Source organism: Ranitomeya imitator, chromosome 2 (assembly GCF_032444005.1).
Source record: "Ranitomeya imitator isolate aRanImi1 chromosome 2, aRanImi1.pri, whole genome shotgun sequence".
Lineage (NCBI taxonomy): Eukaryota > Metazoa > Chordata > Amphibia > Anura > Dendrobatidae > Ranitomeya > Ranitomeya imitator.
The window spans coordinates 260674756-260697137 of NC_091283.1; the positions used below are offsets into that span (position 1 = coordinate 260674756).

Sequence of the window (22382 nt, forward strand, 5' to 3'; positions counted from 1 at the left end):
TTAGTTTATTTTGTCTAGTCTCACTTGAATATAGGTCAATATTAAATAGTGTCCTGATGAGTCGCATTTAGTAAAGACGATGAAACCCGTAGACATGAGAGGCTTGGAGAGTAAGTGTGTATACGTCACCTCACCCTATATACTGAAATGTGGGGTACATGATTTTTTTTTATTAATCACCTACTGACCAACCTTCAGAGAGTGAATTGTGGGTATAGTTTTACATTTGGAATTAATAAAGTTTAGTTTTATCCTTTTGTCAACAACATGAGAAATGACAAGAGACAACCCATTTAAGAAAATTCAATTTTGGTTAAAACTATTCCAACATTATGAACATAAAAAGGCTTCTCCCCCATGTGACGTCTCTGATGTTTATTAACAGTTGATTTCCAAGTAAAATATCTCCCACATTAAGAAAATGAAAAAGGCTTCTCCTCTGTGTGACTGCTCTGATGTCTAACAAGAAGCGGTTTCCATTTAAAACATTTCCCACATTCGGAACAGGAAAAAGGTTTTTCCCCTGTGTGAGTTCTCTGGTGACCAACCAAATATGATTTCTGGTTAAAACATTTCCCACATTCTGAACAGGAAAAAGGCTTCTCTCCTGTGTGAGTTCTATAGTGCCTAACCAAATCTGATTTTTGGATAAAACATTTCCCACATTCTGAACAGGAAAAAGGCTTCTCCCCTGTGTGAGTTCTATGGTGACTAACAAGATACCATTTCTGACTAAAGCATTTCCCACATTCTGAACATGAAAAAGGCTTCTCTCCTGCGTGAGTTATTTGGTGACTAACAAGATACCATTTCTGGCTAAAACATTTTCCACATTCTGAACAGGAAAAAGGTTTCACTCCTGTGTGAGTTCTTTGGTGTGTAACCAAATCTGATTTCTGGTTAAAACATTTCCCACATTCTGAACATGAAAATGAGTTCTTTACTTTAGGAGCAGTTTGTTTTTGAATGCCTCTTTTGTGACTTTGATTTTCCTTAGTAGTCAGTAATGAATCAGAAGATGAGACCTGTTTCATAGGATCAGATGATAAATCTTTGCTGTGAATGTATGATGGTGTATCTGGAGTAACAGCAATCACTTTAGTTGTATCTTGTGGGATCTCAAGATCATCAGATTTAAAAATTGAAGATGTCAGCTGTCCCTCTAATCTCCTGGTACAGTCATCTGCTAAGATAAAAACAATTTTTTAAAATAAAATATTCTTGAGTTTTATATTTTTCAACATTTCTACTTAAACTGTCCATAAAAATGGCAAGCTATGTAAAAAAAACTTTAATTATTTACCAAGACAATGACAGTTCACAGTCTAAAGGTACCTTCACACATAACGATATCGTTAACGATATCGTTGCTTTTTGTGACGTAGCAACGATATCGTTAAGGAAATCGTTATGTGTGACAGCGACCAACGATCAGGCCCCTGTTGGGAGATCGTTGGTCGCTGAGGAAAGTCCAGAACTTTATTTCATCGCTGGACTCCCTGCAGACATCGCTGGATCGGCGTGTGTGACACCGATCCAGCGATGTCTTCACTGGTAACCAGGGTAAACATCGGGTTACTAAGCGCAGGGCCGCGCTTAGTAACCCGATGTTTACCCTGGTTACTAGCGTAAAAGTAAAAAAAACAAACACTACATACTTACCTACCGCTGTCTGTCCCCGGCGCTGTGCTTCTCTGCACTCCTCCTGTACTGGCTGTGAGCGTCGGTCAGCCGGAAAGCAGAGCGGTGACGTCACCGCTCTGCTTTCCGGCCGCTGTGCTCACAGCTAGTACAGGAGGAGTGCAGAGAAGCACAGCGCCGGGGACAGACAGCGGTAGGTAAGTATGTAGTGTTTGTTTTTTTTACTTTTACGCTGGTAACCAGGGTAAACATCGGGTTACTAAGCGCAGCCCTGCGCTTAGTAACCCGATGTGTACCCTGGTTACCCGGGGACTTCGGGATCGTTGGTCGCTGGAGAGCTGTCTGTGTGACAGCTCTCCAGCGATCAAACAGCGACGCTGCAGCGATCGTCATAGTTGTCGGTATCGCTGCAGCGTCGCTGAGTGTGAAGGTACCTTAATAGAAAACCTTGTTGGATGAACCAGTAGTGTGTGGTGTTCAACTGTTTGTTCATTCTGTCTCCCAAATATCAAATAAAAAGAAACCAATCAATGTTATGTAGGTGAAAATAATACTAATTCTCATCTCACAAAAAAACAAGTCCCCACTCAGGTCCATCATCTGTCAATGGAAAAACAGAGGTTCCCACACTATTAGTGGCTCAAAGGCTGTTGAAAAGAAACAGAGTTTCTAGAACCCAATCTAGCAAAATCCGCTCTCATTTCTGAGTCTTGCAGTGTGCTCAAACAATATTTAGGATCCCTGTATTTACCAATATTATAGTGAGAAGAATCCAGCTAATTTGCGATGTGTGTTTCCTGGAGCACAATCTGGGCACTATGTGCTGGGTAATAAAATGGCAAATGTGTAATTTTCACTCTCCATCATCCACTGCGTGTTAATTTCCAGAAAGTGGCTGTGGAGTCTAAATATTCTTTCCTCCTACACACGTGGTTTAAATTGTTGGTACCCCTCGTTTAATGACAGAAAAACCCACAATGATCACAGAAATAACTTGAATCTGACAAAAGTAAAAATAAATCAAACATCTATGAAAATGAACAAATGAAAGTCAGACATTGCATTTCAACCATGCTTCCACAGAATTTAAAAAAATGAAACTCATGAAATAGGCCTGGACAGAAATGATAGTAACATAGTAACATAGTTAGTAAGGCCGAAAAAAGACATTTGTCCATCCAGTTCAGCCTATATTCCATCATAATAAATTCCCAGATCTACGTCCTTCTACAGAACCTAATAATTGTATGATACAATATTGTTCTGCTCCAGGAAGACATCCAGGCCTCTCTTGAACCCCTCGACTGAGTTCGCCATCACCACCTCCTCAGGCAAGCAATTCCAGATTCTCACTGCCCTAACAGTAAAGAATCCTCTTCTATGTTGGTGGAAAAACCTTCTCTCCTCCAGACGCAAAGAATGCCCCCTTGTGCCCGTCACCTTCCTTGGTATAAACAGATCCTCAGCGAGATATTTGTATTGTCCCCTTATATACTTATACATGGTTATTAGATCGCCCCTCAGTCGTCTTTTTTCTAGACTAAATAATCCTAATTTCGCTAATCTATCTGGGTATTGTAGTTCTCCCATCCCCTTTATTAATTTTGTTGCCCTCCTTTGTACTCTCTCTAGTTCCATTATATCCTTCCTGAGCACCGGTGCCCAAAACTGGACACAGTACTCCATGTGCGGTCTAACTAGGGATTTGTACAGAGGCAGTATAATGCTCTCATCATGTGTATCCAGACCTCTTTTAATGCACCCCATGATCCTGTTTGCCTTGGCAGCTGCTGCCTGGCACTGGCTGCTCCAGGTAAGTTTATCATTAACTAGGATCCCCAAGTCCTTCTCCCTGTCAGATTTACCCAGTGGTTTCCCGTTCAGTGTGTAATGGTGATATTGATTCCCTCTTCCCATGTGTATAACCTTACATTTATCATTGTTAAACCTCATCTGCCACCTTTCAGCCCAAGTTTCCAACTTATCCAGATCCATCTGTAGCAGAATACTATCTTCTCTTGTATTAACTGCTTTACATAGTTTTGTATCATCTGCAAATATCGATATTTTACTGTGTAAACCTTCTACCAGATCATTAATGAATATGTTGAAGAGAACAGGTCCCAATACTGACCCCTGCGGTACCCCACTGGTCACAGCGACCCAGTTAGAGACTATACCATTTATAACCACCCTCTGCTTTCTATCACTAAGCCAGTTACTAACCCATTTACACACATTTTCCCCCAGACCAAGCATTCTCATTTTGTGTACCAACCTCTTGTGCGGCACGGTATCAAACGCTTTGGAAAAATCGAGATATACCACGTCCAATGACTCACCGTGGTCCAGTCTATAGCTTACCTCTTCATAAAAACTGATTAGATTGGTTTGACAGGAGCGATTTCTCATAAACCCATGCTGATATGGAGTTAAACAGTTATTCTCATTGAGATAATCCAGAATAACATCCCTCAGAAACCCTTCAAATATTTTACCAACAATAGAGGTTAGACTTACTGGCCTATAATTTCCAGGTTCACTTTTAGAGCCCTTTTTGAATATTGGCACCACATTTGCTATGCGCCAGTCCTGCGGAACAGACCCTGTCGCTATAGAGTCACTAAAAATAAGAAATAATGGTTTATCTATTACATTACTTAGTTCTCTTAGTACTCGTGGGTGTATGCCATCCGGACCCGGAGATTTATCTATTTTAATCTTATTTAGCCGGTTTCGCACCTCTTCTTGGGTTAGATTGGTGACCCTTAATATAGGGTTTTCATTGTTTCTTGGGATTTCACCTAGCATTTCATTTTCCACCGTGAATACCGTGGAGAAGAAGGTGTTTAATATGTTAGCTTTTTCCTCGTCATCTACAACCATTCTTTCCTCACTATTTTTTAAGGGGCCTACATTTTCAGTTTTTATTCTTTTACTATTGATATAGTTGAAGAACAGTTTGGGATTAGTTTTACTCTCCATAGCAATGTGCTTCTCTGTTTCCTTTTTGGCAGCTTTAATTAGTTTTTTAGATAAAGTATTTTTCTCCCTATAGTTTTTTAGAGCTTCAATGGTGCCATCCTGCTTTAGTAGTGCAAATGCTTTCTTTTTACTGTTAATTGCCTGTCTTACTTCTTTGTTTAGCCACATTGGGTTTTTCCTATTTCTAGTCCTTTTATTCCCACAAGGTATAAACCGCTTACACTGCCTATTTAGGATGTTCTTAAACATTTCCCATTTATTATCTGTATTCTCATTTCTGAGGATATTGTCCCAGTCTACCAGATTAAGGGCATCTCTAAGCTGTTCAAACTTTGCCTTCCTAAAGTTCAATGTTTTTGTGACTCCCTGACAAGTCCCCCTAGTGAAAGACAGGTGAAACTGCACAATATTGTGGTCGCTATTTCCTAAATGCCCAACCACCTGCAGATTTGTTATTCTGTCAGGTCTATTAGATAGTATTAGGTCTAAAAGTGCTGCTCCTCTGGTTGGATTCTGCACCAATTGTGAAAGATAATTTTTCTTGGTTATTAGCAGAAACCTGTTGCCTTCATGGGTTTCACAGGTTTCCTTAATTTAAGCGCTTTGTGACTGCCAACGGTAGATAAACGTCGGCGCTAGCAGGTCTACGGACGGTGGTTTTGTGTTCATCGGGACCCCCACGTACCTTATAACGAGGGGATTCCAGCGCTCAATGCATCCTGTGACCCTCGACTTCAGGGAGACCTGATTGATTCAGATCCTGATGACGTCAGCATTACACCAGCCAATGAGACAAATCACTAGGAAAGTTTGTTGTAGCAACGAACTTTCCCGGGCGATCTGCCTCATAAAAAGGGAAATAAACCTACCAGTAATTCTGTTTCCAGGTAGTCCCTCAGGACAGCACCATGGAGGTAGTCCTTCCTTGAGCTATAGCAGTACAGGATCACAGAGAGGTTAAAAAGCCCTCTCTACCTCCACCCTCCAGTGTTTTTTAAAAGTACCACAGAAGAATGGAAGGAAATGGTCTAAACGCGGCCTTACAAACGCGTATATAATAAACCATTTAACGACTTCATCTTAATCTCGAGCCATGGCGACCAAACGGATGAACGATCTGCCTTTAGATTGATCCTGTGCAAGCCTAAAGACAAACATTAGGGAGGAAAATAAGGGTGCTGTCCTGAGGGACTACCTAAAATCAGAATTACCTGTAGGTCTAATTCCCTTTTTCCATTACGTACCTCCGGACAGCACCATGGAGAATACCAAAGTAAATGTCCCAGGGTAGGTAAAGAAGCCCAAGGACCAAAGTCCCAGGCAAAAAACAGGCTAAATATTGAAATAATCAGAATGATCAGAAGAAATATAGCTATCTAAAGAAATCCGCAAAGATAATCATCATAGTGAGTGTCTGATATATGTCTATAATGGCCAATTTATAATGGCTAAATCACACCTATCCTCAAAAAGCCCTCTCTTGACCCATCCTCTGTATCTAGCTATCGCCCTATATCACTTCTTCCCTATGCCTCAAAACTACTGGAACAACACGTCAATTTGAACTGTCCTCCCATCTATCTTCCTGCTCCCTTTTCGACCGCTTACAATCAGGCTTCCGGTCACACCACTCCACTGCCCTAGCTAAGGTCACTAATGACTTATTAACCGCCAAGAGCAAGTGACACTACTCTATCCTCCTCCTCCTGGACCTGTCCTCTGCCTTTGACACAGTGGGCCATTCCCTATTATTACAGACTCTCTCATCCCTTGGCATCACAGACTTGGCCCTATCCTGGATCTCGTCATACCTAACTGACCGAACATTCAGCGTCTCCCATTCACACACCACCTCCTCACCTCGCCCCCTATCTGTCGGAGTCCCGCAAGGTTCAGTTCTAGGGCCCCTGCTCTTCTCCATTTTCACTTTTGGCCTGGGACAGCTCATAGAATCTCACGGTTTTTAGTATCATCTCTATGCTGATGACACACAGATCTACATCTCTGGACCAGATATCACCTCCCTACTAACCAGAATCCCTGAATGTCTATCCGCTATTTCATCCTTCTTCTCCACTAGATTCCTAAAACTTAAATCTAAAACTTAACATGGACAAAACAGAATTCATTGTCTTTCCCTCATCTCACGCGACCCCCCCAACAAACCTATCCATTACAATAAATGGCTCCCTCTCTCCCCAGTCCCACAAGCTCGCTATCTCGGTGTAATCCTTGACACTGATCTCTCCTTCAAACCGCATATCCAAGCCCTTTCCACTTCCTGCCGCCTTCAACTCAAAAATATTTCACGGATCCGTACATTCCTAAACCAAGAATCTGCAAAAATCCTAGTCCATGCGCCTCATCATCTCCCGCCTCGACTACTGTAACCTCCTGCTCTGTGGCCTCCCCTCGAACACTCTCGCACTTCTCCAATCTATTCTAAACTCAGCTGCCCGACTAATCCACCTGTTTCCCCGCTATTCCCCTGCCTCTCCCCTCTGTCAATCCCTTCACTGGCTCCCCATTACCCAGAGACTACAGTACAAAAGCCTAACCATGACATACAAAGCCATCCACAACCTGTCTCCTCCATACATCTGCGACCTCGTCTCCCGGTACTTACCTGCACGAAACCTTCGATCCTCAAAAGATCTCCTTCTCTACTCCCCTCTTATCTCCTCTTCCCACAATCGCATACATGATTTCTCTTGCGCATCACCCCTACTCTGGAACTCTCTACCACAACACATCAGACTCTTGCCTACCATTGAAACCTTCAAAAAGAAGCTGAAGACCTACCTCTTCCGACAAGCCTACAACCTGCAGTAACCACCGATCGACCAAACCACTGCACGACCATTTCTATCCTCACCTACTGTATCCTCACCCATCCCTTGTACATTGTGAGCCTTCGCGGGCAGGGTCCTCACTCCTCCTGTACCAGTTATGACTTGTATTGTTTAAGATTATTGTACTTGCTTTTATTATGTATACTGTTATGATGCGGTGGTCTAGGAGCAACATGGAACGAGCTCTGAAGGAAGTGGTATCTGTACTGACCGCAGTCCCTAAGCTCAACACAACACTAGATGTAGCCGTGGGATGCTCCTAACTCTCCCTAGGCACCTCGTCACAGCCTAAGAGCTAACTACCCCTAAAGATAGAAGCAGGAAAACTATCTTGCCTCAGAGAAAATCCCCAAAGGATAGATTAGCCCCCCACAAATAATGACTGTGAGTGGAGAGGGAAAATGCATACACAGAATGAAACCAGGATGAGCACAGGAGGCCAGTCTAGCTAGATAGATAGGACAGGATGGAATACTGTGCGGTCAGTATAAAACGCTACAAAAATCCACGCAGAGTTTACAAAAATCTCCACACCTGACTAAAGGTGTGGAGGGTAAATCTGCTTCCCAGAGCTTCCAGCAAGACAGAATTAATTCATACTGATAAGCTGGACAAACATAGAAAGCACAGAACGGATAAGTCCACAATCTGTGGACAGAAAAGAGCAAGCAAGAACTTAGCTTTGCTGAACTGGTCAGGATAACAGGGAAATCCAAAGAGATGTGAATCCAACCAGAAACCATTTACAAGTGGCACTGGCTGAAGGACAGAGCCAGACATAAATAGCCAAGAGAAAAGACAATCAATAGCTGCCGACAGCTAAATCCAAGGAGCAGCCATACCACTTGAAACCACGAGAGGGAGCCCAAGAGCAGAACTCACAAAAGTGCCACTTACAACCACCGGAGGGAGCCCAAGAGCGGAATTCACAACAGTACCCCCCCTTGAGGAGGGGTCACCGAACCCTCACCAGAGCCCCCAGGCCGATCAGGACGAGCCAAGTGAAAAGCACGAACCAAATCGGTGGCATGGACATCGGAGGCAACAACCCAAGAATTATCTTCCTGGCCATAACCCTTCCACTTGACAAGATACTGAAGCCTCCGCCTCGAAAAACGAGAACCCAAAATCTTCTCAACCTCATATTCCAACTCTCCCTCAACCAACACCGGGGCAGGAGGGTCAACTGAGGGAACATATCTCCGCAACAAAGATCTATGGAAAACATTATGAATGGCAAAAGAGGCTGGAAGAGCCAAACGAAAAGACACCGGATTAATAATTTCAGAAATTTTATAAGGACCAATAAACCGAGGCTTAAACTTAGGGGAAGAAACCTTCATAGGAACATGACGAGAAGACAATGAAACCAAATCCCCCACACAAAGCCGGGGACCAACACACCGATGGCGGTTAGCAAAACGTTGAGCCCTTTCCTGAGACAACGTCAAATTATCCGCCACATGAGTCCAAATCTGCTGCAGCCTGTCCACCACAGAATCAACACCAGGACAATCAGAAGGCTCAACCTGCCCAGAAGAAAAACGAGGATGAAAACCAAAATTACAAAAGAAAGGTGAAACCAAAGTAGCCGAACTAGCCCAATTATTAAAGGCAAACTCGGCCAACGGCAAGAAAGACACCCAATTATCCTGATCAGCAGACACAAAGCATCTCAAATAGGTCTCCAAGGTCTGATTAGTTCGCTCAGTTTGGCCATTAGTCTGAGGATGAAACGCCGAAGAAAAAGACAAATCAATGCCCATCCTAGCACAAAAGGCCTGCCATTATTGCAAGAGAGCTTGGCTGAGTAGATTACACAAGAAGGAAAACACACAGCAAGTCAGCAGGATCTAGGAGCAACATGGCAGATGTGACAACCTACATGGTGAGCTGCAGCATGTGCTACATGTTCACAGATCGACCAGAAGAAGAATTAAATTTCACCTGTCAGAAGTGTAGACTAGTGGCCCTTTTAGAAGAAAAGGTGCGGGGTCTGGAAGAAAGAATAGCAACTTTGAAACTCATCAAAGAGAATGAAGACTTTCTAGACAGAACAGAAGCATCTCTACTGGTCACAGAAGGTGAAAAAAGCGTCAGAGAACCTCCAAAAGCAGATGAGTGGAAGCATGTGACCAAAAGAAGCAAGAAGACCATGGAGAAATCACCAACCACACAACTGAAGAACCGATATCAAATCTTTGTAGAGGATGAAGATGGCACACCTAAGGATGAAGCAATACCAGCAAGCAAAAAAGAAAAGGGCACACAGCAACAAGTGACAGCAAAAAGTACAGCCAAGAAGCAACGAAGAGTGGTGGTGGTGGGAGACTCACTACTGAGAGGCACAGAAGCAGCCATCTGCAGACCGGACATAACTGCAAGAGAAGTATGCTGCCTTCCAGGTGCGATGATCAAGGATGTGACCGATAGGATACCAAAGCTCTTCAACTCCAAGGACGTCCACCCATTTCTTCTGATACATGTTGGCACCAATGACACGGCAAGGAAGGACCTACCGACAATCTGCAAAGACTTTGAAGAGTTGGGGAAGAAAGTAAAGGAACTGGATGCACAGGTAGTTTTTTCTTCTATCCTTCCAGTAGACGGGCATGGCACCAGGAGATGGAACAGGATCCTTGATGCAAACAACTGGCTAAGACGATGGTGCAGACAACAAGGATTCGGATTCCTGGACCACGGTGTGAATTACTTGTACGATGGACTCCTCGCCAGAGACGGACTACACCTCAACAAACCTGGGAAACACACATTCGCCAGAAGACTCGCTACACTCATCAGGAGGGCGTTAAACTAGAAGAAGAGGGGACGGGAAGAAAAACATTAGACTCGAACAAAGAAGATCCAGGAAAACATACTCAGAAGGGCGGTAAGAACATTTCTAAAATAATCCACAGCGAGGAGATTGGAACAAAACAAAATCCTCTAAACTGCATGCTTGCAAACGCCAGAAGCCTGACAAACAAGATGGAAGAACTAGAAGCAGAAATATCTACAGGTAACTTTGACATAGTGGGAATAACCGAGACATGGTTAGATGAAAGCTATGACTGGGCAGTTAACTTACAGGGTTACAGTCTGTTTAGAAAGGATCGTAAAAATCGGAGAGGAGGAGGGGTTTGTCTCTATGTAAAGTCTTGTCTAAAGTCCACTTTAAGGGAGGATATTAGCGAAGGAAATGAGGATGTCGAGTCCATATGGGTCGAAATTCATGGAGGGAAAAATGGTAACAAAATTCTCATTGGGGTCTGTTACAAACCCCCAAATATAACAGAAACCATGGAAAGTCTACTTCTAAAGCAGATAGATGAAGCTGCAACCCATAATGAGGTCCTGGTTATGGGGGACTTTAACTACCCAGATATTAACTGGGAAACAGAAACCTGTGAAACCCATAAAGGCAACAGGTTTCTGCTAATAACCAAGAAAAATTATCTTTCACAATTGGTGCAGAATCCAACCAGAGGAGCAGCACTTTTAGACCTAATACTATCTAATAGACCTGACAGAATAACAAATCTGCAGGTGGTCGGGCATCTAGGAAATAGCGACCACAATATTGTACAGTTTCACCTGTCTTTCACTAGGGGGACTTGTCAGGGAGTCACAAAAACACTGAACTTTAGGAAGGCAAAGTTTGACCAGCTTAGAGATGCCCTTAATCTGGTAGACTGGGACAATATCCTCAGAAATAAGAATACAGATAATAAATGGGAAATGTTTAAGAACATCCTAAATAGGCAGTGTAAGCGGTTTATACCTTGTGGGAATAAAAGGACTAGAAATAGGAAAAACCCAATGTGGCTAAACAAAGAAGTATGACAGGCAATTAACAGTAAAAAGAAAGCATTTGCACTACTAAAGCAGGATGGCACCATTGAAGCTCTAAAAAACTATAGGGAGAAAAATACTTTATCTAAAAAACTAATTAAAGCTGCCAAAAAGGAAACAGAGAAGCACATTGCTAAGGAGAGTAAAACTAATCCCAAACTGTTCTTCAACTATATCAATAGTAAAAGAATAAAAACTGAAAATGTAGGCCCCTTAAAAAATAGTGAGGAAAGAATGGTTGTAGATGACGAGGAAAAAGCTAACATATTAGACACCTTCTTCTCCACGGTATTCACGGTGGAAAATGAAATGCTAGGTGAAATCCCAAGAAACAATGAAAACCCTATATTAAGGGTCACCAATCTAACCCAAGAAGAGGTGCGAAACCGGCTAAATAAGATTAAAATAGATAAATCTCCGGGTCCGGATGGCATACACCCACGAGTACTAAGAGAACTAAGTAATGTAATAGATAAACCATTATTTCTTATTTTTAGGGACTCTATAGCGACAGGGTCTGTTCCGCAGGATTGGCGCATAGCAAATGTGGTGCCAATATTCAAAAAGGGCTCTAAAAGTGAACCTGGAAATTATAGGCCAGTAAGTCTAACCTCTATTGTTGGTAAAATATTTGAAGGGTTTCTGAGGGATGTTATTCTGGATTATCTCAATGAGAATAACTGTTTAACTCCATATCAGCATGGGTTTATGAGAAATCGCTCCTGTCAAACCAATCTAATCAGTTTTTATGAAGAGGTAAGCTATAGGCTGGACCACGGTGAGTCATTGGACGTGGTATATCTCGATTTTTCCAAAGCGTTTGATACCGTGCCGCACAAGAGGTTGGTACACAAAATGAGAATGCTTGGTCTGGGGGAAAATGTGTGTAAATGGGTTAGTAACTGGCTTAGTGATAGAAAGCAGAGGGTGGTTATAAATGGTATAATCTCTAACTGGGTCGCTGTGACCAGTGGGGTACCGCAGGGGTCAGTATTGGGACCTGTTCTCTTCAACATATTCATTAATGATCTGGTAGAAGGTTTACACAGTAAAATATCGATATTTGCAGATGATACAAAACTATGTAAAGCAGTTAATACAAGAGAAGATAGTATTCTGCTACAGATGGATCTGGATAAGTTGGAAACTTGGGCTGAAAGGTGGCAGATGAGGTTTAACAATGATAAATGTAAGGTTATACACATGGGAAGAAGGAATCAATGTCACCATTACACACTGAATGGGAAACCACTGGGTAAATCTGACAGGGAGAAGGACTTGGGGATCCTAGTTAATGATAAACTTACCTGGAGCAGCCAGTGCCAGGCAGCAGCTGCCAAGGCAAACAGGATCATGGGGTGCATTAAAAGAGGTCTGGATACACATGATGAGAGCATTATACTGCCTCTGTACAAATCCCTAGTTAGACCGCACATGGAGTACTGTGTCCAGTTTTGGGCACCGGTGCTCAGGAAGGATATAATGGAACTAGAGAGAGTACAAAGGAGGGCAACAAAATTAATAAAGGGGATGGGAGAACTACAATACCCAGATAGATTAGCGAAATTAGGATTATTTAGTCTAGAAAAAAGACGACTGAGGGGCGATCTAATAACCATGTATAAGTATATAAGGGGACAATACAAATATCTCGCTGAGGATCTGTTTATACCAAGGAAGGTGACGGGCACAAGGGGGCATTCTTTGCGTCTGGAGGAGAGAAGGTTTTTCCACCAACATAGAAGAGGATTCTTTACTGTTAGGGCAGTGAGAATCTGGAATTGCTTGCCTGAGGAGGTGGTGATGGCGAACTCAGTCGAGGGGTTCAAGAGAGGCCTGGATGTCTTCCTGGAGCAGAACCATATTGTATCATACAATTAGGTTCTGTAGAAGGACGTAGATCTGGGAATTTATTATGATGGAATATAGGCTGAACTGGATGGACAAATGTCTTTTTTCGGCCTTACTAACTATGTTACTATGTTACTATGTAAAACCTAGAGACAAACTGAGAACCTCTGTCAGACACAATATTCTCCGGAATGCCATGCAAACGAACCACATGCTGAAAAAACAATGGAACCAGATCTGAGGAGGAAGGCAACTTAGGCAAAGGTACCAGATGGACCATTTTAGAGAACCGGTCACAAACAACCCAGATAACAGACATCTTCTGGGAAACCGGAAGATCCAAAATAAAATCCATGGAAATATGCGTCCAGGGCCTCTCAGGGACGGGCAAAGGCAAAAGCAACCCACTAGCGCGGGAACAGCAAGGCTTGGCTCGGGCGCAAGTCCCACAGGACTGCACAAAAGCACGCACATCCCGTGACAAAGAAGGCCACCAAAAGGACCTAGCAACCAAATCTCTGGTACCAAAAATCCCATGATGACCAGCCAACACTGAACAATGAACCTCAGAAATCACTCTACTTGTCCATCCATCAGGAACAAACAGCTTCCCCACAGGACAGCGGTCAGGCCTATCTGCCTGAAATTCCTGAAGCACCCGCCGCAAATCAGGGAAGATGGCAGAAAGAATCACCCCTTCCTTAAGGATGCCAACCGGCTCAAGGACTCCAGGAGAATCAGGCAAAAAACTCCTAGAGAGGGCATCAGCCTTAACATTCTTAGATCCCGGAAGATACGAGACCACAAAATCAAAACGGGAGAAAAACAGGGACCATCGAGCCTGTCTAGGATTCAGCCGCTTGGCCGACTCGAGGTAAATCAGATTCTTATGATCGGTCAGGACCACAACGCGGTGCCTAGCTCCCTCAAGCCAATGTCGCCACTCCTCAAACGCCCACTTCAAAGCCAACAACTCCCGATTGCCGACATCATAATTGCGTTCCGCAGGCGAAAACTAAATGGAAAAAAAGCACACGGTTTCATCAAAGAACCATCAGACTCCCTCTGAGACAAAACGGCCCCTGCCCGAATCTCAGAAGCGTCGACCTCAACCTGAAAAGGAAGAGAAACATTCGGCTGACGCAACACAGGGGCAGAAGTAAATCGGCGTTTAAGCTCACGAAAGGCCTCAACAGCCGCAGAGGACCAATTCGTCACATCAGCGCCTTTCTTCGTCAAATCAGTAAGGGGCTTAACCACACTGGAAAAGTTGGCAATGAAACGGCGATAGAAATTAGCAAAGCCCAAAAATTTTTGAATGCCCTTCACAAATGTGGGTTGAATCCAGTCATGAATAGCTTGGACCTTAACAGGATCCATTTCTATAGACGAAGGAGAAAAAATAAAACCCAAAAAAGAGACCTTCTGAACTCCGAATAGGCACTTAGACCCCTTCACAAACAAAGCATTATCACGAAGGATCTGGAACACCATCCTGACCTGCTTCACATGAGACTCCCAATCCTCGGAAAAAAATCAAAATATCATCCAAATATACGAACATGATTTTATCAAGATAATTGCGGAAAATATCATGCATGAAGGACTGGAACACAGATGGAGCATTAGAGAGCCCAAATGGCAGTACAAGGTATTCAAAATGGCCTTCGGGCGTATTAAATGCAGTTTTCCATTCGTCACCCTGTTTAATACGAACAAGATTATGTGCCCCTAGGGGGTCAATCTTAGTAAACCAACTAGCCCCCTTAATCTGGGCAAATAAATCAGTAAGCAAAGGCAAGGGGTATTGGAATTTGACCGTGATCTTAATAAGAAGACGATAATCTATACAGGGTCTCAAGGAGCCATCCTTCTTAGCAACAAAAAAGAAACCCGCTCCCAATGGTGACGAAGACGGCCGAATATGCCCCTTCTCCAAAGACTCCTTAGCATAACTCCACATGGCGGCATGCTCTGGCACAGACAGATTGAAAAGTCGGCCCTTAGGGAACTTGCAACCAGGAATCAAGTTAATAGGACAATCACAGTCCCTGTGCGGTGGAAGGGAACTGGACTTGGGCTCATCAAATACATCCTGGAAATCCGACAAAAACTCAGGGACCTCAGAAGAGGGGGAAAAGGAAATTGACATCAAAGGAACGTCACTATGTACCCCTGACATAGTTTTCCAATCCAGCACCGGATTATGTTCCTGTAACCATGGAAAACCCAGTACAACAACATCATGCAGGTTATGCAACACCAGAAAACGGCAATCTTCCTGATGTGCAGGAGCCATGTACATAGTCATCTGCGTCCAGTACTGAGGTTTATCCTTGGCCAAGGGTATAGCATCAATACCCCTCAAAGGAATAGGGCTCTGCAAAGGCTGCAAGGAAAAACCACAGCGCCTGGCGAATTCTAAGTCCATTAAGTTCAGGGCAGCGCCTGAATCCACAAATGCCATGACAGAAAAGGACGACAATGAGCAAATCAGGGTCACAGATAAGAGAAATTTAGGCTGTATAGTACTAATGGTAACAGACCTAGCGACTCTCTTAGTATGCTTAGGGCAATCAGAGATTACATGAGCAGAATCACCACAGTAAAAACACAGCCTATTCTGACGTCTGAATTCCTGCCGTTCTGTTCTAGTCAAAATCCTATCACATTGCATAGGTTCAGGACTCTGCTCAGAGGACACTGCCATATGGTGCACAGCTTTGCGCTCGCGCAGACGCCGATCAATCTGAATGGCTAGAGACATAGATTCGCTCAAACCGGCAGGCGTAGGAAAGCCCACCATAACATCTTTAAGGGCTTCAGAAAGACTTTTTCTGAAAATTGCAGCCAGAGCCTCCTCATTCCATTTAGTGAGCACGGACCATTTTCTAAATTTCTGGCAGTATAATTTTGCCACTTCCTGTCCTTGACACAAGGCCAACAGGGTTTTTTCGGCATGATCCGCAGAATTAGGTTCGTCATACAATAATCTTAGCGCTTGAAAAAATGCGTCTACATTCAATAATGCCGGATCCCCTATTTCAAGAGAAAAAGCCCAGTCTTGAGGGTCACCACGCAGCAAGGATATGATGATTTTTACTTGCTGAATGGGATCACCAGAAGAACGGGGTTTCAAAGCAAAAAACAATTTGCAGTTATTTTTAAAGTTCAAAAACTTGGATCTGTCCCCAAAAAACAAATCAGGAGTAGGAATTCTAGGCTCTAAAGCCGGAGTCTGGACAACATAGTCTTGGATACTCTGTACTCTTGCAGCAAGTTGATCCACATGAGAAAACAAACCCTGAACATCCGTGCCAGAGCATATATCCTGAATCACCCAGATATCAAGAGGAAAAAAGAGACAAACTAGAGCACAGAAAAAAAAATGGTTCAGAACTTTCTTTTCCTTCTTTTGAGATGCGTTTAATTCATTTTGGGCCACTTGTACTGTTATGATGCGGTGGTCTAGGAGCAACATGGAACGAGCTCTGAAGGAAGTGGTATCTGTACTGACCGCAGTCCCTAAGTTCAACACAACACTAGATGTAGCCGTGGGATGCTCCTAACTCTCCCTAGGCACCTCGTCACAGCCTAAGAGCTAACTACCCCTAAAGATAGAAGCAGGAAAACTATCTTGCCTCAGAGAAAATCCCCAAAGGATAGATTAGCCCCCCACAAATAATGACTGTGAGTGGAGAGGGAAAAGACATACACAGAATGAAACCAGGATGAGCACAGGAGGCCAGTCTAGCTAGATAGATAGGACAGGATGGAATACTGTGCGGTCAGTATAAAACGCTACAAAAATCCACGCAGCGTTTACAAAAATCTCCACACCTGACTAAAGGTGTGGAGGGTAAATCTGCTTCCCAGAGCTTCCAGCAAGACAGAATTAATTCATACTGATAAGCTGGACAAACATAGAAAGCACAGAACGGATAAGTCCACAATCTGTGGACAGAAAAGTGCAAGCAAGAACTTAGCTTTGCTGAACTGGTCAGGATAACAGGGAAATCCAAAGAGATGTGAATACAACCAGAAACCATTTACAAGTGGCACTGGCTGAAGGACAGATCCAGACATAAATAGCCGAGAGAAAAGACAATCAGTAGAAGCAGCTGCCGACAGCTAAATCCAAGGAGCAGCCATACCACTTGAAACCACAAGAGGGAGCCCAAGAGCAGAACTCACAAAAGTGCCACTTACAACCACCGGAGGGAGCCCAAGAGCGGAATTCAAAACAGTATACCCCTCCTCACATGTAAAGCGCGATGGAATAAATGGCGCTATAATAAATAATAATAATAATTTCAGTATGAATTTGGTAAACAAGGTATGGAGCAGAAACAGAGGGTGAAACACACACTGAGCCCAAATACCAATAATGAACTGCAATGAATTACAGTTATTGTGATAGATACTTATAAACACCGCAGCCCCAAAATAGGTTTAGAAAAAAACTTATTGCCCAGGAAACGTATGGTGATAGGTACAGCCACCACACAATGAGGACTGTACCGACCAATACTCAGCTGAATGTGCTAATAACACAGGACTGTTCCTTCATTGGTCCTTCTGGGCTCAGGTTAAACCCTGGTTACAGACCAGCTTACCATACTACAAGGAACCTGCAGGACAGAGACCCTGGACTGCGGGAAGATCAAACCAATAACAGTACATGGATAATGGCAGAGCATTGGGATGTACGCACATTACTCATCCAGGAGATCACGTCTATTCCGAATCCTTAGATGTCTAAACCCCAAGTAAGGGTTGGATATTATAGAAACTAAGGAATATGCCCCCTGCAGACTGTGAGCCCTAGCGGGCAGGGTCCTCCTCCCTCCTTATGTATCTGTGTGCCTTGTTTTTTGCTCATTTTTAATGTACTTGTCTATATTTGCCCCCTATTCACATGTAAAGCGCCATTGAATAAATTGTGCTATATAAATGTATAATAATAATAATAATAATATGCCACCCTTCAGGACATCTCCTGCCATTACCACCGTCGGGCTTCTTATTAGAAGCGCTGATAGGGAAACGTGGATCATCACTCCTATCTTACTGGTGTTAGACACATATACATATCCTAAAATCTTCTCAGTGATATTTATACACCCAGACAGCCATGGAGGGAGTAACCATACTCTATGGCTAGAGAAATGTGGGTTTCTTCCCATCACAGAGGGACATTATCTATTGTAAGGCAGTGGGACTATGGGTTCTCAACTGTAAGAGTCCTGTAAGAGTCCTGGATACAGATTCTTTATCTTAGGAGCCCTAAGAGAAGCGAGTATGAAATCCTCTGCCACCTGACAGTGCAATCCAACTTACTTAGTAGCAGAAAACCAGTAATGACCAAGATCTATGGGAGAATATGGAAGAAATTTGTGTCCAGCTCAGGGCCAATACGGGAAGAGGAGGTCCCGATAGTGGCAATACTGGAGTTCCTGCAAAAGGGCTTAGATCTGGGATTAGCTGTTAGTACCCTCAAAGTACACATTTCAGCCATAGCAGCCTTATTCAACTGTGACCTGGCAAGCAATAGGTGGGTGGTGAGGTTCATCCGAGCCTGTAGTAGATCTGACTCTGTTCCATCCCCTACTCCTCCACCATGGGATCTAAATTTAGTGTTGACAGCTTTGACAGAAAGCCCCTTTGAGCCGTTAAATACAACATCAGATAAAGTACTGACATTAAAGACAGCTTTGTTAGTGGCACTTACATCGGCCCGTAGGGTTGGGGTTTTACACGCGTTATCGGCAGATCCTCCCTACACAGAAATTATGGATGATAGGGTTGTATTAAAATTAGATCCCCAAAGTGGTATCGAGATTCCATAGGGCTCAGGATATAACCCTACCCTCTTTCTGTCCCAATCCTAGTAACAAGAAAGAGGAGAGGCTCCATTGCCTAGATGTCAGGAGATGTATCCTACAGTATTTAGAGATGACAAAATCCTGGAGGAAACAGCAGGCTTTATTTGTTTCATTCCTCAAAACAAACTATCGCTAGATGGGTGAGAGAGGCTATTATTCTAGCGTATAGTAGTGCAGGCAGGGTTGTTCCACAGGGTCTGAAAGCCCACTCCACGAGGGCCATGGCGACGTCGTGGGCGGAGAGAGCAGATGCTACAAATCAACTAAATCTGTAAGGCGGCCACTTGGTCCTCTCCGTCTACATTTTTTAAACATTATAGGCTAGACCTATCTGCTACCTCTGATCTCACATTTGGGAGAAGAGTGTTACAAGCAGTGATCCCTCCCTAAAAGAGAATACAAATCTCTGTAACTCGTGGTGCCGTCATGTATGATGGAAAAACACAGGTATTACATACCTGGTAATGTGTTTTTTCATGAGACATGACGGCACCCTTATATTCCCACCCTGTTTATCACGCCATTAGTTGGGTGCATTATTAGCATTTTTTGTATTATACACTCCCTGGGGTATCGGTGAATAGAACCTTATAGTATGTATTATTTATGTGTACACTAACCGGCGGAGTTCCTCTCGTACTCTGTAAAACAACTGATGTGGAGAGACGAGCCGCCCCTTTTATCTTGAAGGTTTCCTGTCCTTGATGGGCGGATCCCCTCTCTCCTGGTGCCGTCATGTCTCATGAAAAAACACATTACCAGGTATGTAATACCTGTGTTTCTAAGCCTCCCAATAGCAACAATATTATAGGCATTATCAACAATAATATCAACACTATTATATGAATTATGTAAAAATGGGGGGCAGGACAGTGAGGGATCAGCGACCTGTCATAGGCCAATACAGATGAACATGTAATCAGCACACCACATAAAGCCCCGCCCACAGCCCGCCCCAGAGCAACAAAGCCCCGCCCACAGCCCCACCCCAGAGCACCACATAAAACTCCACCCACAGCCCCGCCCCAGAGCACAAGACCCTCATTAACTGAAAACTACAAAGATGAAACAACAGTAAACCAGAGTTGCATTCATTTAAGGTGGACCATTGGAGCTACTATGAATCCTGACCAGAAGATTAGAAGAAATAATATTGCTCCCCATTTCAGGAGAGATTGTGCAGTAATCTGAATTTCTTAGGATCAAAAACAATGTAATTTTTGAGGTGGAGTGAATCCATGAAACCAGGGCTGGAGCCAACACACATCTCCTGCAGGCGGGAATAAATGTATATTACAGCCATCAGCCACGCAAAGCTCAGAGATATATCATGGCACCGTTGTGATGTGTTTATGTAGATTATCACAATCCTCCTGGAAGTTAGTCGGTTTTAATACAAATTGAAAAGTCAGGATAAAGGGAAACTCTGTTATTGTCCAGAAATTCACACTTGGCCTCACTGCACATTTAATGTTCTCGCTCATAAAAGTGAAGTTTGGCCAGAAAGACGGGACCTGGTCTTGTAGGGACCATATGATCACATTCAGCAGCACAGAAGGGAGAGAAGGGAGATTCATCCGATAAGATCTCAGGGTCCTAGGAAGCCAACAGCATCATTACCCTCCGCTTTCTCTTACAGGCCCATCATAATATTTTTCTTCAAGTGATTTTCTATCTTGTCAGCACATTCTACGTACGCTGTCATTTGGCTTTATAGTTTAAAGATCTGGGCAGGTAACGGTCAGCATCTTCTAATGTGAAGGACAGAAAGGCTAATGAAATCAATTATTAAACCGCATATAAGTCAGTTCAGATATGGTGTACCAAGATGGCGTCTGTGTCTTCAGACAACACCCTGGAAGGAATCCTTGGAATGCAGAAGCTAAGATACTGGATACCATATATGGGAGTGAAGTTGAAATGGACCTATCATAGACTGACACTGGCTAACTCAGGAGATTGTGTGACACCCATTTCCTGTCTCTTTGTCTTCAGAATAAACTTCAGTTGTGTGCAAGCCTTTTCTGAGAAAAGAGTATACATCTAACTCTGTGATCACTGTGACTCTATAAGTGTGCACTCGGCCTATATTGGGTCAGGTACACAGAATCATATAGATCTCGCTTTAAGGGATCACCCTCACACTAATACCAGGGGTAGGTGGATCTTCCAGGTTGTAAGTTCTATAGAAAAGGGCTTTCAATGCCCAAAGTCATTAGAACAGTTTTGGGTGGAGGAGAATGTTGTGGTCTAGAGGTAAAATGGTGATCATGGTAATACAGCCGGACTACACCACCAATAAAGCAGCCACAGCCGGTGACTGAGAAGAATCTGTGACTTCTCTGTATTTAGTGGCCACTACTCACCTGGGTAGTCATATGTGGGAATCTCCTCTTTACACCGCTCATCCCCCCTCACATATGTCTCTGTAGTATTAATATGGGTCAGATCTTCACCCTGAAACAAATATTGTAAAAGTCACCGACAGATGGAGAAGTCACATCTATGATCAGCTCTAATCCTGCCATCTCCACCGCTCTCATTACACAAGTATAAAACATATAATACTGGTGGATAAAACAAGACTGAGCACAAGACCTTCACCAGCGTCTACACATCATAGGGGAGATCTCCTGACACCTTCTCTCCATCTACCTGATGGTCCTGAGGAGCATTGGGATCTTCTTGGTTACAGTCCTGTGGAAGAAGAGGACGGGGACATCTCTCTGGTGTTGTCCTCTTACTAGATAGATCTGGAGGAAACACATACAGGGAGTGAATTCATTCTTTACATACAGATAATTATAGGCCGTGTGTATTTAGTCCTGTCTATTACCTGGAGATGTGAGGGGCTGGGGAACCTCCATTATAACGTTCTTGTACAGATCTCTGTGTCCTTCTAAATACTCCCACTCCTCCATGGAGAAATAGACAGCGACATCCTGACACCTTATAGGAACCTGACACATACAATGATATCGTCATCCCCCGATCCCTTCATAGTGTTACTGTATAATGTCCCAGCATTCCCAGCAGTGTCACCTCTCCAGTCAGCAGCTCAATCATCTTGTAGATGAGTTCTAGGATCTTCTGGTCATTGATGTCCTCATGGATCAGGGGGTGAGGTGGAGGCCCCGTGATTGGGCTCAGGGGTCTTCCCCATCCCTCAGACACAGGGTACTGACAGCGATCACTAGAGGTCTTCTTCACCACTGTGTAATCCTGGTAATGGAGAGACACATTAATAAATCTCACTACAGACATTTCCAGAGTCCTCACCTCTCCAGTTCTGTCCATCTGTTATTCCCATAGATAA

The 22382-nt window shown here is 43.5% G+C and overlaps 1 protein-coding gene across 3 annotated transcripts in view; it reads right to left on the reverse strand.

Annotated features, from left to right (window-relative positions):
• Positions 1-330: 330 nt before the first annotated feature.
• LOC138663001 (oocyte zinc finger protein XlCOF8.4-like) overlaps positions 331-22382 on the reverse strand; it is a 39905-nt gene continuing 17853 nt past the window's right edge. For 2 of the 3 annotated variants that reach the window (XM_069749041.1, XM_069749043.1), the window contains 5 exons: positions 22109-22288; positions 21903-22026; positions 21722-21819; positions 21433-21523; positions 332-1183 (listed from right to left, as the gene is read on the reverse strand). In XM_069749041.1, the coding sequence (XP_069605142.1) occupies positions 414-1183; positions 21433-21523; positions 21722-21819; positions 21903-22026; positions 22109-22288 (1263 nt within the window). In that variant the 3' untranslated portion in view covers positions 332-413. Of the gene's footprint in view, positions 1187-21432; positions 21524-21721; positions 21820-21902; positions 22027-22108; positions 22289-22382 lie in introns of all 3 variants that reach the window. The other variant, XM_069749040.1, reaches the window with a different exon arrangement.